The 19,841-nt window shown below is 38.2% G+C and overlaps 1 protein-coding gene across 6 annotated transcripts; it reads left to right on the top strand.

Moving 5' to 3' along the window:
- Positions 1-1,174: 1,174 nt before the first annotated feature.
- Positions 1,175-18,602, top strand: LOC137031481 (neuronal-specific septin-3). Of its 6 annotated transcripts, XM_067402457.1 has the most exons (14): positions 1,175-1,235; positions 1,423-1,853; positions 2,452-4,115; positions 8,464-8,703; positions 8,794-8,922; positions 12,640-12,721; positions 13,288-13,425; positions 14,778-14,895; positions 14,977-15,072; positions 15,190-15,286; positions 16,013-16,076; positions 16,397-16,440; positions 16,642-16,693; positions 17,354-18,602. In XM_067402457.1, exons 2-14 carry the CDS (start codon positions 1,441-1,443, stop codon positions 17,487-17,489), a joined length of 3,273 nt encoding a protein of 1,090 aa, XP_067258558.1. In that variant the 5' UTR covers positions 1,175-1,235; positions 1,423-1,440; the 3' UTR covers positions 17,490-18,602. The 6 variants fall into 6 exon arrangements, with proteins under 6 accessions (XP_067258558.1, XP_067258560.1, XP_067258559.1 ...); XM_067402459.1 differs by lacking the exon at positions 16,013-16,076 and having other exon boundaries at positions 17,354-17,490; XM_067402458.1 differs by lacking the exons at positions 16,013-16,076; positions 16,397-16,440.
- The last annotated feature ends 1,239 nt before the right edge of the window (positions 18,603-19,841 follow it).

Genomic DNA, 19,841 nt, shown 5'->3' with positions numbered 1-19,841 from the left:
GGGGTATGGTATGAAAACACATTACATACAATGAACAAACAAAATGGAATGTTTCCAGATCATGACGGTCATGTTCCGGGTTGTGAACATGCCTGAAAAATCTGGAAAATCTGTCACAAGATACATATACTCAATATCAATATATACTGAACTACTCAAAATGCTATAATTGTCATTAGGCATCAAATAATGGTAGAAATATCTAAAACTGAGCAGTTACAAGCTGCTGATATAAAAATCTGCCATGTTTTAAAATTATATTCAAGACTTGTTCTTTTTAATAACACCATTTTAGTTGTATCATCTGTTGCAGATGTTTTAACTTTTGCAATGTCTTTAAGGGTACGTTACGACAATGATGTACTAAAAACGGAAATGTTTTTTTTTGCATACAGATGACAGCCTTGTCGAAACGATCCACGAAAACGTCTAAAAATGCTGTATTATTCACGCCAGGCCAGTAGTTGGCGATATCACTTTGTCTACGCGCAAACAGAATGAACATGTAGGCTAATACTTATGCGCATGACGTCATCGCTTTCACAAATTCGTGTTTTTGTAGTTTACACAGAGACAATTACTTTTTCAGGCCCCCAAAATGCTGTTGTCGTGTAAATGAATGGCCAAAATGCATAAAAAGTTTTCCGTTTTTAGTTGAAAACTGATGTCTAAACGGCCCTTAAAATGAAAAAAAAAACTTTGTTATTATAGTCTTTTTTGTGGGCTACTGTTTTTATCCGAGGCCTTGGAAGTGTTTTAATAGTTGTTTTTATGTGCCAATATTTTTGTGTCTCTTGCATTATTTTTAGTCAGTATAGCATCTGGATGCACACTGATTTTCATTAACAGAATGCAATGTTTCTTGGATTCAAACAATGTTAAATTGTTGGTTAATCATACTTTGGACAATCACACATAATAATGGCATTCATAATAAAGTGGATAATTGTATCATCAATTGGAGCCTGTTTTTTTCCCCTCTTGGAAATATTACTATATTAAACACAAACTGGTCAAGAAATAGTTCTCCTCTGCATGTTTCCACTTGATTTTGGAGTTTCACAAATTTTGCCATTTAGCGAGTATGATGTGAAGAGAGTGGGTGAATGAGACAGTGGAGCTTCAGATGAGAAGAATGGAGGGAATGTAAGTCTAGTACCCACCATTTCCTGACGCACTCTTCCCCCTTCATTCTCTCGCTCCTCTCTTCCAGTAAACAAGCCACAGGATCACAGGTCAGTAATATTACATATCACTTTCAGAATTTGATGTACTCACTATATGCCATAGTAGGATAATCCAACACCTTTTCTTTAGATTCAATGGACAAATTTACTTTGGAATCCTTTTTTGTTATGTTAGTCTTATTTTTTATTTAGTCAAGGTTCTTTTTTAGTTACAGTGACATTTGAAATCTCATAGGCTGTGTCTTATACTGCAATGAACCCAGGGGAGCAAGACCCAACTGGAAACACATTACCTACAGGATCTTCCTTCAACACATCCTCTCTGTTCTCAGCAAGACTCTCTCCATGTTTTGACCCTACTTCTCCTTCCCCTTCCAGTCTCTCGCCATGTCCAGTTATGTCAGCCTCCTCTCCCTCCCGTCTCTCACCTTTATCCTCTTCTCCTTCTCGTCTCAGTCCATCGTCCCACTTTATTTCATCTTACTCTCCTGTTCGTCTGTCTCCTTGTCCCACATGTGACCCATCTACCTCACCCACTAGAGTGTCCCCCTGTCCCATGCCTCTTTCCCCCTCGGTTGTCTTAAAAAAGCCCATCCACATTTCCTCCTTCAGTCAGACCGGCCAAAGCTTGGAACAAGAGAACCAGACGCACAGTTCTTCAACCAGGTATTTTTCTCTCAATACAGATGTTTTCAAACGTTTTTGATGCCAAGGACCCCCAAATTTGCATATGACTAACCGCCCTCCCTAAAATATAAAGACTCATTCATACTGTGTGAGAAACAATGTGATATCATTGCTGTTTGCAAAATTTAATACTTTTTTATTGTTACTGTACTGAAGCAAATTATTAAAGGGATTGTCCATCGAAAATTCTGTCATAATTTACTCACCCTCAAGTTGTTCCAAACCTGTATACATTTCTTTTTTCTTCTGAACATAAAAGAATACATTTTGAAGAATAGGGTAACCAAACAGTTGTAGGGACCCATTGACTCCCACAGAACACTAAAAATCATTACAAATTCTACGGATCCCCTGGAACCCTCTTGCGCCCCTTTAGGAGTCCTTGGACCCCCAGTTTGAAAACTCCTGTCTCAGTATACTACATTATCATTTGTCATTTCCAAACATTACATAATTGCTAATGTCTTTCATTTTACAACGTTTTACACTGTTGAAAAATTTGGACAAAAGTGTTATTTTGTTTCATTTATCAAACCTAACGCCTCTCATCCATTTTCCATTGTTCTTTGTTCTACAGCAACATCAATACAGTGGATACATCCCTGAATTCACCACAATTGAAGCCAGTAAAGACCATTTCTCAAATAGAGACAACAATTAGACAGTTACCAACTGACAAAGACAAACCATTACGTTCTGCTGATTTCCGTGGTAAAACATGGCCAATAAACAGCAAAATATCTAGATTTACACCCATTTCATCCACTGAGAGAAGCGTCAGATCAATCCCCATAACCAACGCGAGGGGTCACAAAAAGCAAACTGGCCTACAACAAGATCCATTCAGACCTCAACCGCAAGAGAAACTAAAACAAAATTCGAACATCTGCAACCAAGTTAGCAAGCCTTCAACGGTTGAAAGCTTAAGCCCTAAAAATCTCAGACATGTTGAAAAAAGTGAAAGCAGACCACAAAATTTAACCGGATATCAAAAGAAGCGCCAATCGCAGGACCCTACTTTAGTTCGAATCCGGCTTGGATTGATTAAAACAGGGAGGATTATAAACTCTGCTGCCCACTTGTCTAATCTGGAGAAGATCAAGGGAAGCAGTGAAGAGAACAACCTAAAAATTCAGAGCGATGGACATCCTGCTGTTTCAGAAAAGTTACAACAGCCCATTCATTCAAAGATAATGTTAGGGGCAGCCAAGCAGATAATAAGACCTACCATGATGTGTCAGAAACTTCAAAACCACCCACAAGCTTCAGCTGAAGGAAAGAGACAACTTTACAAACAATCAACACCTACAAATCCAGTCTCATTACCTAAAGCTACAACAAGCCAAAAGGATATTTTTCAAGAACTGAAAAATGGAAGTTCTCCAAAGGAATACGGTGAACTGGTTTCATCAAGCTCATCAACAAGGCAAAACAGAGCTTCAGAGGACTGTAACACCACGATTAACTCCTCCCAAAACAATCAAACCAGTGCCAATGACAACCAAGAGTCTAAACTAAAGATCAGGCCGCAGTCCACAGCTTCCGAGACAGAGACGTCCGTCATCACATCCCATTACAATAATGCATCAGATCAGTGCGGCCGAATGAGCTGCTTCCAGTTCCCTTTGAAGAGTCCCAGATCATTCACTGAATGTGGTCAGCTGAGCAGAATCTGTAGACCAGTGATCAAAAGAACATCTGACAGTAGACCTACATACTTCAAAACTCCTCAGGCATGGAGAAGATCTTCCTCCAACCAAACAGCAAACACAGGAAGGGATGTTAGAAATTCATCTCAAAATAGATGCAACCTTTCAGATTCAGATTCTTCTAAATCTTCTTCAAGCGAAGCGACCTTGCATGAAGATTACAGATTCGGAAGAAAATACAGAGGTGCACGGTTATACAAAAAGTGTGCTACTAGTTGTCCAGCTAAATTTGTTGGCAAGAAACATGATGCCACTGTTCACCCGGACCTCTCTGGCAGCCCAAGCACACACACTAACTCTGAAATACTGGAATGTTCCATTGCTGGATGCATGCTGCAGTGTCCATTCACTCTAGATCAACAACAAGAGTCCAAAAACACACTTCATACTACAGATTGTGACAGATTTAGAGAAGTAACCCACCCGTGGTTAAGAGAGCAAGAAGACCCCCCACCATTACAGCCATCTGTAGCCGCAGGCAAGAGGAGTGGAGCTGACGTACAGTCCTGCCCTGAAGAATGCGTGTCTACAGGTGAGTGCAAAGAAAAATTACTGGAATTGCATTAGAAGGATTGTATATAAAGACTCAAGACATCCCAAATATAGTATACATTTTGTATAAACAATCTTAGCATATAAAATATTACGTATCAGAGAGTAGTGCATGTTTGGGCGAGAATAACAGTTAGTACTTCTCATACTTAGGGTTAGGGATTTGAAACTCATTAAGCCTAAATATTTTACTTTGGTGCATAATATGTTACTTCAAATTGACACATCAATTCATGTGGCTAAGGAAAACAAGCAACCATCCAGAACACTGTAGCAACTGCATCAGCCTTTAAAAATTGCTCACTTTAGCACCTGAATTGCACTGACCTGGCAAAATGAACAAGCACCACTTGCATATTTGTCTGGAATCTGATACTGGCCTGCAACTCTAATATTTATGAATGTATACAATTATCACTAATTGTGAGTAAGTGGGAAAGATATCACAACCAGCATATGTATGTCATCAGGGCCTAAAATTAAAACTTGCTAAGTATGATATACTCGGCTAGTATATGAAATAGTGTCAATGGCCAGTTGTAACAACGCAAAATTGTGAGAACATGAATGTGAACAAATGTGAACGACGCTTGGGACAGTTGACGGGCCAGTGTTGTATCGTCACGAAAGTTTAAGCCTTTAAATATTCAAGCTCAAGAATACGCAAAAGGGAACACAATTTGTTACTCACATGCTGTGTGAAGTTTTTTGTGCGCAAACATCTGAAGCATGCGCCCAGAAATCCGCGTCTCAGACAGTGCGCGAATACTGAGTACTGAATCTCTTTCATGTCTTCTTCATGAGCCTGAACAGACATATTCAAACAAAATAATGTCAACAGTGTTGGGGAAAGTTACTTTTAAAAGTGATGCATTACAATACTGCAATCCCTAAAAAAGTAACTAATTGCATTACTTAGTTACTTTTTATGAAAACTAATGCGTTACATTACTTTTGCGTTACTTTTTCTCACCTGGGCTAGGCTTGCTTCTTTTTTAATAACAACAAAAAAAGTTCTATTTTTGGCAAATGTTAAGACCCTTTCACACCAAAAGTGAAATGAAAAAGCCTCAGGCTGAAGGAAATGCATATTTACACCTGTACAGTAGAGGGCGCTGCTCAATAAACCTTTCAGCTGTGCTGCCATTCTGGAATAAAGAAGAATAGCATACAGGAGAAGGACGTTTAACACTCATTTCAAAGTAGTTTTTGCTTATTAGTATGGTTGAATTTGATCATTGAAGGTCAGCAGCGAAGACACTGGTTAATAAAGTGAGATTATATATAAATTATATTTGTGTAATTTAATATAGTTAATTATTACAGGTTTGCATAAAATTCTGAGATTGCATTTCACAGTTTTTATTCATTTTGAGGAATACTGAATGTATTTATGCAAGTGAGATAAGTAAATTCATGTTCACATTTAGTCTAGAACTACAATAACCATCACGTTCACACAGCGATCACAACACCTCTGCACTTTATTTCTCTCAACATGAGGACAGGAGAGCTGTCAGTCAATAAATGTGAAAAAGTAACTTGCGTTACTTATTTGAAAAAGTAACAGATATTTTGTTGTAAAATGAAAAAGTAATGCAATACTTTACTAGTTACTTGGAAAAGTAATCTGATTATGTAACTCAAGTTACTTGTAATGCGTTACCCCCAAAAAACAAATGACAAAGAACAATCACTCATTGCTCTTGACTGAATAACTTTTGTCATTTTAATAAGGATTAATCTTCCGGTTTCTAACCTGGCTGGTAAAAAATATTTATGGCCGGTAAATTTTCTTAAGCCACCAGCCAAAAAAGTTAGATTAAGGCCCTGTATGTGACTGCTCTTTGGGATCATGTGACATAAACATTGGTGATTAGACTGTGATGTCACTGCCCAAAAGGGTAAATGCTCAAGAATCAATATATATGAACCAGAAGCCCAAATATTCATATAAAGTATTCGTTGAATGTAATCCACAATACAGATGACAAAGGACAAACTGTAAATGGTAGCATGCGCAATGGGCACTCTGCCTTATCATCAAGCACAGGCCTGTCTAAACACATTGAGATAACCCTGTTATGAGGTAAAAGCCACACTGACTCTCAACGGCACTTCAGTGGCGTCAGCATACGCCACAAACACTCTACATGTGAACAGAGCGCATGAGACAGGCAGGCACAGGACTACAAAGCCGTGAAATGTGAGTTTTGATGACACGAAAGGTGCAAATTAAAATTAAAGTTATGTGGTATTGTGAGTTTAGGATCATTTCAAACAGACTTTATTTCCATAATGTATTTCAGGATATTTAATGAGAACAAAATGTAGGATGAAGAGAGGAGAGTTGGAAAATAAGTATGAAGTAAATAATTATTATTTTGCTCCATAAACATTACATTTAGGGGAAATGTATCCTTTTGATAGTCATATATTTTGGAAACGGAAAAACGAGAGTCGCATTGTTTTACACTAGTCACCAGTCCTGTAATTAATCATAAGACACAGCCTATTTTTTCTGCTTGATACATGCAACAGTAAATACTTAAAGTGGCCTACATAAATAATTGTACAAACAAGCTAAAACAATCACAGACAGTTGTCGGAAAAATCACCCTACGACCCGAATCCCTAATTTCAGCTCGACCCGCGCACTGAGCATGCGCGCTGCATCCCCCAGTCTCCCGTTAGTTTCCTTGGTAACGAAAAAAAGGGTGGAGGAAGGAATGAGGTGCATCGAGCTGCGAATAGAAAGGCGAGAGACAGAGTGAAAGAAAAGAGGGAGAGAGGTACCTGAACACATGATCATTCCCTAACGCCTGTTCAACTACTGCCTTAGCCTACTTATACTTTAATAGACTGTAAAACAGCGGAGAGGGGCAGAAAAAAGGACGAATATAAAATACATCCAGCAATCGCTACAAAAACAAAAATTGGTAAGTGGGAAGATTACTCGTTATCACACGAATCCCTCTGAGGTAAATACACGAACAAACGGGGAGATTATGAGTGCATGTACCCACATATGCTTATGTTTTGGTTTCCACGTGATTTATAAACAGCTAGAAACGTTTAAAATGCGAGTAATATTATTATTATTCTCTACAAAAAGACGCACATCACGCAGTGTCGCTTGAAGGAAATGTCTCGTGTTGTGTGTACGTTGGTGTTCAAAGAGCGTCTTAGTGCGTGGGAAAGGTCGAGCCGTGGGTGATTAATCCGATAAAGAGATTTGTTGAGTGCTTCTGTAATAATTCATTATTTGTTGCTTATTTGGGTGGCATATGGTGTTAATATAGGCCGACAACTCAGTGGAGCATTTAAAGTGGACTAGGCTGGGAAATAGGAGCACTAAAACATAATAACATACACAGGTTTTTGTCTTTCTGAGCCAAATTATTCACTGTTGTCCACATATTGTACATGCAAAACAGAGTAGTAAAGAGTGGGGTAAGCTGTGCCACTGTACTTAAATTGTCCTTTAGGGAAGAAGAAATAGGACTTAAATTAGGTAAAATTATTATTTCAAGATTTCTGCTATACAGTGTAATTTGAAAATAGCATATGACATAGGGCCATATGGCTTCTCAAAAATATTAATATAGATATTAATGTAAACAACAATATAATCAGTCTTATTTTGCCTTTAAAAGTTTAATATTTAGAATATTTGAATGTAGTTATACCACTTGCATTTAAAATAATGTTATCAACTAATATTGTTATAAAAAAGAAAATTAAATTGTATTTTGCTGCATTTTTTTGCATTTAAAAGTTGTATTCAGAATATTTTATATATCGTTTCTATTTTAAATAAAAGTATTTTAAATAATTTCAAATAAATTATTATCACTAATATAATATTAATGTAAACAAAACTATTTTAGGTCATATTTTACTGTTTATTAATTGCATTTAAAAGTTTACTATTCAGAATATTTGAAGGTAGTTATATATTTTGTGGTAGGATTTGTAGTAGTACATTTGTCTGGCTTTATCTTTTAATAATTTATGATTAATCTTTAGCCAAATAATTTGCATGGTTGTATAAATAGGCAATTCCCCAACATTTTTTTCACAGGGATACATGCTTTTGACACAAAATTAATTGTACCTGCTATGTAGAATACTTTCACATGCAAAAATGTTTTTAGCATTAAAAAATGCTCATCAATTTTCTCATGTGCAGCACCTTAAATATGACCACCACATAACAAAAAACTATGCTCAGTTTGCTAGAGTCAAAGGTGGCACAGAATTTATAGTGTATTAACATCTAGCCTGATTAAATCTATTGAATGTTTATCATTCACTTTTTCACACAGACATGTCAGAAATTGTGCCCCCTGAAGTGAGACCTAAACCTGCCGTCCCAGCTAAGCCCTCTCATGTGGCACCGCCCTCTGGCACTCCCTTTTTGCCTTCACCCCAAGGAACGGCGGGTGAAGGTCAAGGGTCAGGTCGAGGATCTGCATTGCTTGGATACATCGGTATAGACACCATCATCGAGCAGATGCGGAAGAAGACCATGAAGACAGGATTTGACTTCAACATCATGGTGGTTGGTGGGTGGGAGAGTGATTAAGTTTCTGTTTTTATAGTTTTTCCCAATTAACTGTTGTTTCTTACAATTTCTCCTTGCTTTCTCTCTCCAGGTCAGAGTGGTCTTGGGAAGTCCACTTTAGTGAATACTCTCTTCAAGTCACAGGTGAGCAGGAGGAGCACAGGCTGGAGTCGTGATGAGAAGATTCCAAAGACTGTGGAGATTAAATCTGTCTCGCATGGTGAGAGCATATCGATCATGACTTCTAAACATGTAACAGCGTCTCAAAAAAAGTGAAAAACGCAATATGGTGGAATAGGTCTCGCAGTGGACCAAAGCACTGTTAGGCTAGGGAGGGGGGACTCATGTTTGCCTTGTTTTCGTTTATATTGTTTTCCTACTTGCACAATTATTTAAAGTATATATCATTATAGAGCTGCACGATTCTGGATAAAATGAGAATCATGATTTTTTTTGGTTTCAAATAGAGATCACGAATCTCCCACAATTCTGGATATACAACTAAGCAAAATTTTACTAGAGGTTCTGAGTTCTGGAAAATGTTTGAATTAATTATTTAAAAAATGGTTATGAATGAATTCAATGACTGACTAATAAATACTTGTTTCATTACTGAATGAATTAATATTTTTGAAAGAATCATTCAATGACAAATACATTTTTTAACGGTCACTTGTCGCCACCTAGTGGAATAAGATGTAATAGATACAACTGTTATTTAACACGCCAAGTAAGTTTCAAAAGTGGTTTGCTATATTTTGATCACTATCGTAGACATTTATATACTAACTTTAAACTTTTCTCTCAGTACTTCTGTAATAATTTGAATATTTGTAACACAGAAATAGCTACTGTGTGGTTCAAAACTGCTGTTGTTTCGGTATGATTTTGTCAAAGGTTTAAAAGACGCAGGCAAATCGTTGACATTAATAAAATAAGATTGCGTGGGTGCTTGAGTCGAGATTGTGATCTTTTTATGATTAATTGTGCAGCTCTATATCATTATATTATTTACAATACACAGCATGGATTTTAATGATATTGTTAAGGGGGGGAAATCCTTCACGATTTCCGCCTATGGCTGTACTTGCATGACTGACATAGCTGCCCGAGAGGAGTTTCAAAGATGGCCGCTGAGTGAAATTGTCACGGGCAGCTGCAGGCAAATAGTGTGGAAGAAGAAGATAATCCAAAACGTAGTTTATTTAGTGAACACACAGAAGAACGGGTAGCAACACTGACACCTTGACATTAACAATACCGGACAACGAACTGAACACAGGAAGGAACTAAAATACACAATGTAAATGATAAACAGCTGTGAGGGTGATTGGTGTCCATGGTGACTGATGAGTGGCGGGAACTTAGAACAAAGAAGTACATGACAACCAAAACAACTGGGACGAGACGATGACTGTGACAGCACATCCCCCTCCGGTAAGGCACGTCCTCGCGCCGTAAAGGGACATCTAAGGGAGGGCTGGAGGGGGTTCTGGAGGTGGATGGAGTGACGGTGATGGAGTGGTGAAGGGAGGACAACGATCCCCTGGCGGCGTTGGTGGTGGAAGGCCGATGGCACAGACCCAGAGCTCCCCAGAACCGACAGTCCATGGCAGAGTCGAGGAGCCCAGATGGTGTTGGGCGGTCTGACGGCATCTGGGGGATGACCAACGGAGACTCAGCAGATGGATCCAGGGGCGCAGACGGAAAGCTGGAGAACTCCCTCAACGTCGCAGGCTTAGGAGACCCTGGTGACGTCATGGCGACAATCAACGAAGGTGGAACTGGAGATCTCGAGGGCTGAGGTGACGCTGAGGGGAAAGAGGAAGCCCCTGTAGCTGTAGGGGTGGAGGGACAGAGTGGAACGGACGGCCTGCAAGTCCGTGGCAGAAGAGGTGGGACGAGTAACCAAGGGGGAGCCGGCCGGATGAGGGAGACCGGAGTCGGAGAGTCTCTGGTGGAACCAAAGGTGGGAGGAGCCTGGACGGAGCCGGCAGGTCGACAGGCCAAGATGGAGTGAAGAGGTCGATGGTGGGAGGTGAAGCCACAGGATCCTCTTGCCTGGGCGCTGCTGATGGATGTACGACCTGCGGCATGACGTCACAGGGATTCCCCGGAGATGGCGCAGGGCTGTGGCCATCCGGCAGCGATGGGACTGGAGGACTGGCTGAGCACTGCGGTGACGTCAGCATGGGCAGAGCAACGGTAAGGAAGACAGAGTTCATTGTGTAGTCTATAGAAAATACTATGGGTGGGAGTTGAATCCTCGCTGAAGTCAATCAGCCAGTCCTCCCTCTCCGTGGTCGTCTCTCCCTCATCCGCAGATGTCGTGGGCTCACACTCCTGGTCAGACGTTAGCTGAGAATCCTCCTCCGGGTCGAGGGTCACCTCTGTCCGCGTAGATTCGGGTTCAGGTTGACACGTCGCGGTTGGGGTTAACTCTCCATCTGTGTGGGGGGATATCACACGAGTACTCCGCGGTCCCTGGGGACGACAAGGGCTCTGGGTCTGGTGGTGCTCTGGAACGGGGATGTACACTGTCCAGACACTGGATGATGGCTTCTTTCCAGTTGAGTCCAGAGGTGTCTGGGAGGTCCATGGGATGATGATAGTTTGCCCCAATCCAGAACAACTACATCAGGGTCTTATCATCGTAGGGGCAGGTGAGGGCAAGATGAACAAAGTTCTGAGTGAACAAATAAAAATCGTGGCTCAAACTTATTTGTGTAATCCATTTTAGGTCTGGTATTCTATCACGGGCAGCTGCAGGCAAATAGACGAGGAAGAAGAAGATAATCTAAAACGTAGCTTATTTAGTGAACACACAGAAGAATGGGTAGCAACACTGACACCTTGACATTGACAATACTGGCGGACAACGAATTGAACACAGGAAGGAACTAAAATACACAATGGAAATGACAAACAGCTGTGAGGGTGATTGGTGTCCATGATGACTGATGAGTGGCGGGAATGGCGAAGCACATGACAATCAAAACAACCGGGACAAGACAGTTACTGTGACAGAAATGACTTGCCTTAAAGGGACTTTGGGTTTTATCCACTGTTTTCTATAGGACAGACGTTGATAGAAATAGACATTGTGGGATAATTAAGAAAGACTCAGTTATTGCCTGCTTGTGTAATCAGTACATCAGGGCCTGTAGCACAGTGGGGACCTATTGCACAGGTGCTTATGAGTAAGATGTGTCTAGACTGGCATATGTTGTGCCCAGGGCAAGTTAGGAGGCCAGCTGATGGTGAATCCCCTAGGTAAGTCAACATCTGGCAAACTAAATGATATGCATCCAAATGGAGTTCAGAAAAAATCACTAACAGGTTAGATATTAAATATATTTCAGGTTTTAACCTTGTGTCTACCCTGTGGGATATTGTTCTGAAAGTTGTAGGATGTGTAAATGGGTGTCTTTAGAATCTGATGGAAATATTTTATATCATCATTACATTGTGTTACATAAACATGTCTGAATTAAAGGTATAGTTCACCCAAAAAAGACAACTCTGTCATTTACTCACCTTCAGCGGGATATTTCGAGACTCAAACCTGTTAGTAAATGCGGTTGTCAATCCCAAAAAACTGACAGTATGTGAATGTGGACTAAGTTTTGGTTACCTGGACCTTCATTGTAGCTAGAGAAACCTCTTAGGTTACATTAATACATTTTTTTAATTATTTGTGTTTCGAAGATTAACCAAAGTCTTGTAGGTTTAGAATGACATGAGGGTGAGTAAATAATTACAGAGTTTAAATTTTTTTTGGTGAACTATACCTTTAAGAATGTTATCTTGTGACATTGGACCACTGTATCCTGTCTTATCCCGTCTGAGCCCATGTTATACTTTGGTATTTAAAGAGAAACAATCACTGTAATCTAACATGCTGCATTTGTAGCTGTGATAAATGTTGATTTTACAGTGATTGAGGAAGGAGGGGTGAAGATGAAGTTAACAGTCGTTGATACACCAGGCTTTGGAGACCAAATCAACAACGATAATTGGTGAGTATTGTGTGATTTCTGTTCAATCCAGAGGACTGATAGCTAGTTTCAATCAATTTAGTTTTTGCAAATTATCCAAAATGCATTCTGCATCACTGCATATGGGGAACAGAGGACATGAATTTATGTCAGCTGCTATTAAATGGCATCAAAAACACACTCAATTTGTGAGGGTCAGTGTTTTGACTTCCAGATTCGCACTTAATTTCCACAGACAAGAATCAGATTGTTGGTAGAGATGCCAAGTGAGTCTGGTTTGGCAGGTCGCCCTCAGCGATCACATCCAAGGGTCTCACTAAAGTGACAGTATTTTTCTGAGTCATACAAATGCCTCAGACAAAATGCTGCTGTGTTGGGTGTTGAATCTTCTGTTTTTGATTGAATCTTTTGTCTGCCATGAATAAACTAAGCTTACCTAAACTTTAACACTGTTCTTTTACTGCCTTCACAAAGAAAAATTCCAGTCTATTTTTTTTCTATTTGGTTTAATTTTGTTTCAAAGTTTCACGTACTCTAACATAACTCTCCACATGCCACAACGTTGATTTGTTCCTTTATGTTCTTAGCTGGGAGCCCATATCCAAATACATCAATGAACAATATGAGAAGTTTTTAAAGGAAGAAGTCAACATTGCTCGCAAGAAACGCATCCCTGATACCCGAGTGCACTGCTGCTTGTACTTCATATCCCCAACTGGACACTCGTGAGTTTACATATTTTACTTTATCACACATACCATGTAAAACAGCTCACATAGTGTGTATACTTTTAAAAAGAGTATTTATTAAAGAAATAATATACTTTAAAAGAATACTTGTGTTTGAACTGAATGTAATGTTTTCAGACACTCAACTGCATGTTATCTGTAATTAAATGAATATTATAGTTTACATTCATATCAAATACAATTAGTTGACCTTAAGAGTGCTTTTCTGACTTAAGTACATCTTTTATTTCATAATTACTTCTATTGTCTTTTTAATATGGTTAAAGCATATTGCAGACTGTACTGAAAAGCATTTTACTACATTTAAAATATTAAAGATGCCGTAGAATCAAAAATTGAATTTACCTTGGCAAGAGCTTGGGGGGGCAAGGAGCGAGAGATTTAAAGGGGCCGCGCGCTGAATCGGTGCATAGTTAATGATTCCCCAAAATAGGCAGTTAAAAAAAATTAATAAAAACAAATCTATGGGGTATTTTGAGCTGAAACTTCACAGACAAATTCACATCCTCAGGTTCTTCCAAACCTGTATGAGCTTCTTTCTTCTGCTGAACACAAAAGAAGATATTTTGAAGAATGTCAGAAACCAAACATTTGATAGTCCCCATTTACTTTCATAGTATTTTTTTGTCCATACTATGGAACTCAATGGGGTCTATCAACTGTTTAGTTACCCACATTCTTCAAAATATCTTATTTTGTGATTAGCAGAAGAGAGGAACTCATACAGGTTTGCAACAATATGAGGCTGAGTAAATGATGACACAATTTTCATTTTTGGGTGAACTATCCCTTTAACACTGTGTCTATGCTGTCTAGCGCCTGTTGCAAAGCATTTGTCCTTCTTGCCAGTATGTCATAAATAGAACGAAGCATCAGTTTACTGTCTGAGATTTGTCGTTCACGTCGCGCCACATCCACCGTAGACAACATCACTGATTATAATGTCTTTTGTCGTGTAGCATCGTGCCACCCGTGTCCGGTGTATACACAGTGTAAGTGTGTTAAGAAATATAGTAATGTTAGTGTACTGTAGACAGCAATAAGACATCTGGGTTTCTGTGTGCTTCTTCAGAGTATTCACATCTCTCAACATTCTTTTTATTATTTGTCAATAATCGAAAAATGCATGCAGTTGCAGATTTGTTAATTAAGTCAAGCCGCTGTGTTGATTTAAGACCATGTGCATGAGTGCTCCTCTTTCAGCCAGTAAAGTTCTGAATGCTTGAATGAGCTGCAGTAGTCAAACTGTGAACCTCAGGCAGATCAGTGTCCCTGTTATAAAATCTCATTATATCAGTCTATTAATCACACTTATTTCCCCTTCTCAGGCTTCGCCAATTGGATATTGAGTTCATGAAGCATCTGAGTCGTGTGGTCAACATTATTCCTGTCATTGCCAAATCGGACACGCTCACTCTTGAAGAGAAAACTGAATTTAAACAAAAGGTGAGAATGAAAGACTGATTCACAGGGTGATTTATTATCAAGCTACACTGATTAACTAGGGTTTGCCATAATCCCTTGCAGGTGAGGAAGGAGCTGGAAGTGTGTGGGATCGAGTGTTATCCACAGAAAGAGTTTGATGAAGACATGGAGGATAAGAGTGATAATGATAAGATCAGGGTAAGGTCTCACATCTTGCACGTATGCTGTTCCTTTTCTTATCTCTTCTTTCATCTCTCATCTGTTGGTCAATGTGTTTTCACATTATGTTTGTCCCATTAAATCTGTGCATTACAGGAGACAATGCCCTTTGCCGTGGTAGGAAGTGATAAAGAGTACCAGGTCAATGGCAAACGAGTTTTAGGGAGGAAGACAGCCTGGGGAATTGTGGAGGGTGAGTGGGCAGAATAATATTTATTTCAGTTCTATTAGATCAGGGATCGGCAACCTTTTTGTAATGAAGTGCCATTTTTAATTTTTCTAGTTAATCACTGTGCCATACCGACGCCCCCCTTTGAAACCTGATGATAAAACATTACTTGATCAATTACAAACTAGCTCATTTGATTAGTAACATAGAAATAGTGCAGAATCTCAAATAATTCTGAAGAATTTTTCCATAAAATATGTTTTAAATTTGTCAAAATCCTACAGGTTAGTTTGTTTCTGGGTTTAAATTAGACTTTGAATAACAGATTTCCAATTTAACCCTACTGAACCCCAATACGTGTGAACGGAGTTTGCACATCACCATTTTTTATTTATTTATTTTTATTTAACCTTTATTTAACCAGGAAAGACTCACTGAGATTAAAAATCTCTTTCACAGGAGTGACCTGGCCAATATGAGCAGCAAAACAATTAGTTTCAACACAGATTTACACCATTCACACACAGTTAAAAACAATTACATTTCATTGAATCATCTTCCATTGGCCGGATGACTACTTTAAATTGATCCAAAGACAGCAAATTGTTTAAGTTCAATTTCGATTGAAGGTGATTCCAATCAAACGGGGCTGCATACACAAAAGCTTTCTTGCCAAGTTCATCATTGTGATGTGTGTGAAATGCTAAAAAATATTTGGGTAATTTTCCATAATTTTTTCTGTCCCTGCAGAAAATCAGCTTATGTTGCATTCGAAACATGGACCGAAATTGCTTCCAAGAGGATTATGTTTTAGGTTTATACATTATATAGATTTGCACAAAATAATACACATATGTGAACACAAGGCATTTTAATCCCTTTTTCTATCAGATGACACATTTTACTGTGTCCCTACAGGTGCTATTTGTCACCTTTTGACTTTTTATAATTAATTAAATCTCAAAATGTTACAAAAGCAAACATGTTTTCTGTCTGTTCTTAGCACTGTTTTACCCTGTTAGTACTTAGGGCAGGACAGCATCTATTTCATAATAATCACATTTCAATGTAACTTCTTGAGGTACTTCATATAAAGAATGTAAACCTTGTGCATTTGTATTTGTCTACATGCAGTGGTTCTCAGAGTGTGGGGCGCGCCCCCCAGAGGGGGCTTACAGGTACTGCAGGGGGGGAGAAAACTGATTTCGTGAGGCGCTGTCAAAAGAGCTCACTTTTATTATCACCATCTGGGGCGTCATATTTTTTAAAGGTTTAAAGGGTGGCATGATGACCAAAATTTTTTTAGAACTGCTGGTGTACAGTATATTGTTGTGTTGTTGAATGTTTTCTGACAAAACAAGTTTTTTTCATCCCTGTAGTTGAAAACCCAAATCACTGCGAATTCTCCTTGCTTCGTGATTTCATGATTAGGTGATGTATACAACTTTATTTTTATAATGATCTTAATATTGTATTGTATTAACTACAATTCAAAAGTTTGTGGTCAATACGATTTTTTTAAAAGATATTAATATTCAGCAAGGATGCATTAAATCGATCAAAAGTGAGAGTAATGACATTAATAATGTTACAGAAGATTTCTTTTTCAAATAAATGCTGTTATTCTGAATTTTCTATTCATGAAAACATGTATCACAGTTCCCTCAAAAATATCAACTGTTTTTAACATTAATAATAAGAAGAAGGATCATGTGACACTGAAGACTGGAGTAATGATGCTGAAAATTCAGCTTTGCATCACAGGAATATATTTTTTAATATATTGTTCAAATTAATTTCGATCAAATAAAAGCAGCCTTGGTGAGCCTAAGAGATGACTTTTAAAAATCATATCAACCCCAAATTTTGAACAGTAGGCCTAGTGTATATAATATTATTTATTCAGTCATTTAGTGATGTGTGTGTGTATATATATATATATATATATATATATATATATATATATATATATATATATATATATATATATATATCAATGTTTATTAATAATTTTAAAAATGCATATTTGCAGTCTTTATGAAATATTTCCAAAAACACTCAACACTAATTACGATGTTTTCATATACTCAGATCTCACCTCCAGGACCTAAAGGAGGTCACTCATAACATCCACTACGAGACGTACCGTGCCAAGAGGCTTAACGCTAACGGAGGTCTGCATCCCATCTCCTCCTCTGGCCACGACACACAAGAAAGCAACCTGTGAAGAAAAAAAAAAAAAAAAAGCAGGATAGTAAGGATGCGAGAGGAGACAAAGATTCATCTTGTAATATTTCAACTGTGCATGTTCAGAAGATCTCATCGCTGTGGAGGTTTAGTCTTTATACTCCTTTTAACCCTTTGTGGAACTTGTCATCATCTCTTGTCGCACAACCTTTGAAAATTAGAAAAAGAGTTGCCCAGCTGCTCACTATGCTGTTTTTAGTGAGCTCGTGATAATTGTATCTTGTCCTCCGTCCTCTACTGCAACCTCTGTTAGACACATTTGAGCAGTTTAATATAGTTAGAAGGGGGATTGCACTGCCACTGCAATCTGCAGCTTACTCAACGGGCCTTATTTATTAAAATATTTAGCACACTTTTAGTACCTATGCCGATTGAACATACTCTAGTAAGCCTACTAACATGCAAAGTGTTTTAATAAGTGTCATCTCTTTGGCCCTATAAGGATTCAGCAGTGTTTCTCTAAGTACTTCTTACCTTTGCTGTGTAACTCTGCCAAAGCAAGTCTCAGAGGACTCTGAAGTGACCATTGAAGTATATTCCTACAGATCATTCCAAACAAGCGCAACAATTTAAACGAATACCTGCGTTTACATTGCTTTCCAGTGGCCAATTAATCTTCAGGAAGAATCTGAAAGAATGCTGATTAAAAATGATCAGTTCCTTTTACAAATCAAGAAGTTTTCCTTCAGCACATTTTGTATGAGTCTGTCTGTTTGTGTGAATGAGTACAAAAGTTGCGTTTAACAAAGCTTTCTCATCATTTTGCCTATGGTAATAGTTATTTCTGCCTTGTGATGTAATTTTCCTTTTAATATCCCATGTGTGCCAATATTTCAAATTGTGTGTAATTACTTTTACATTACATTTCATCTCACAATAGCATCTCTGCACAGATCAATACATTATGTAGGAATCTCTTACAGATTCATACTGATCATAAATCAGTTCACCATTCATCTTTTTCATATCACATTTAATTAATGCTGGTGTGGAATTATAAAACACCTTTGAACAATAATTATGAAGCATTATTTATATTGTATTTATGTTTTATTTATTACGATACTTATGTTTTAATTTAATAAACATGTTTGCCATGATTGCCTTGACTTTTTTTTCGCATCTAAGAACAGTTGCCAGTTGTCTTTTTCTTTTTTGACAGTTCAGCAGTTATTTGTTTCTCTTGATGTATAAAACAGAAACGGAAAGAAGACTGTCGTCTCGGAATTTGCCAGTAGGGTGAGCTGTATGACAAAAGACTAATTTGCTTCAGTATTCACAAAGTCCACTGGGTGGCGCGATACTGAATCGTAACAACACATCAGTTTACTCTATTCAGTTCACACAGCATTTTGCTAGTCCATCCGAATTCTTGTCTTATGACTCATGTCAAATTCTGCAACTAGGTTTTGACTTAATAAAAACCCTTTTATAAGTGTCTGTTTAGATGAATCTTTTAAACTTGTCCTCATATTATCATGTACCTCCTTTGAGCGTGTTCTTTACGTGTTCCGCCTCGCTTGGTGGCTCTTTAATAGGGGAGAGTGGGGACAGTTGCAACGTGTGGCAGTTGCAACATTGCTGATTTATCCAATTAGGAATGAGCTAGAGTCATGACATTCCTACTGCACATGCTCAGTATGCCCCTCCTTCTTTCTGGAAGTTAACAGCTACATGCTAAACCTCCTTATAGGAGAACTGAAATTCAAGGCAAAAAAGTAACTTTTTTTACTACTAGATTTTTTGTCATACTGTCTAAACTGTTTAAGTATTGTTTTTTATAGTTTTATAGTTTGAATGTGCATTTTCTTAGCTCTTAACAGACTTGGGTACAATGTGTTCAAGCTAATGTGTTAGGCTAGCATCACTAGTTTTAAGATGGCTGCCAGGGGGTGGGACAGTTGCAACGCATTGTTGCAACTGTCCCCACATGGTGTTGCAATTGTTCCTCATGACAATAATAATGACAATTAGATAAAAATTTATATAAAAGGCAATTCAGTGGTTTGATAAAGAACATATTTCAATAATCAGGTATCTCCTCTTTGTATTTCAGCAAATTGCTTTTTTAAAAGTCAAACTCTGCAGTGTATCCTACATTTTCTGTTCTGTTTTTTTCAGTATGGACAACTTTTTTTTTTTTTACAGGAAAAGGACAACAGAAAGGGGTGTCCCTCTACCTATTCTGTCCTTAGCTGCTGCTGTAGTAAGCAATGATGGCAGGACAGTGAGGTCACATAACGATAATTGATATGCTTAGCATTTGTTTGACTACGATATCAAACAGCAAATACTGTGTTGCTAATGTTACACAAAACATGTTCCCATTCAC

Source organism: Chanodichthys erythropterus, chromosome 12, assembly GCF_024489055.1.
Source record: "Chanodichthys erythropterus isolate Z2021 chromosome 12, ASM2448905v1, whole genome shotgun sequence".
Lineage (NCBI taxonomy): Eukaryota > Metazoa > Chordata > Actinopteri > Cypriniformes > Xenocyprididae > Chanodichthys > Chanodichthys erythropterus.
Note: the sequence above shows the minus strand (reverse complement) of the source record. Positions and strands in the feature narration are given on the sequence as shown.

Excerpts from the sequence above, each read along its gene's own strand:
- LOC137031481 (XM_067402457.1), top strand. The coding sequence starts at position 1,441 with ATGAACCCAGGGGAGCAAGACCCAACTGGAAACACATTACCTACAGGA. Across the intron at positions 15,073-15,189 it reads GTGATAATGATAAGATCAGG|GAGACAATGCCCTTTGCCGT; the intron begins GTAAGGTCTCAC and ends TGTGCATTACAG. Across the intron at positions 16,441-16,641 it reads CCCCCAGAGGGGGCTTACAG|TTGAAAACCCAAATCACTGC; the intron begins GTACTGCAGGGG and ends TCATCCCTGTAG.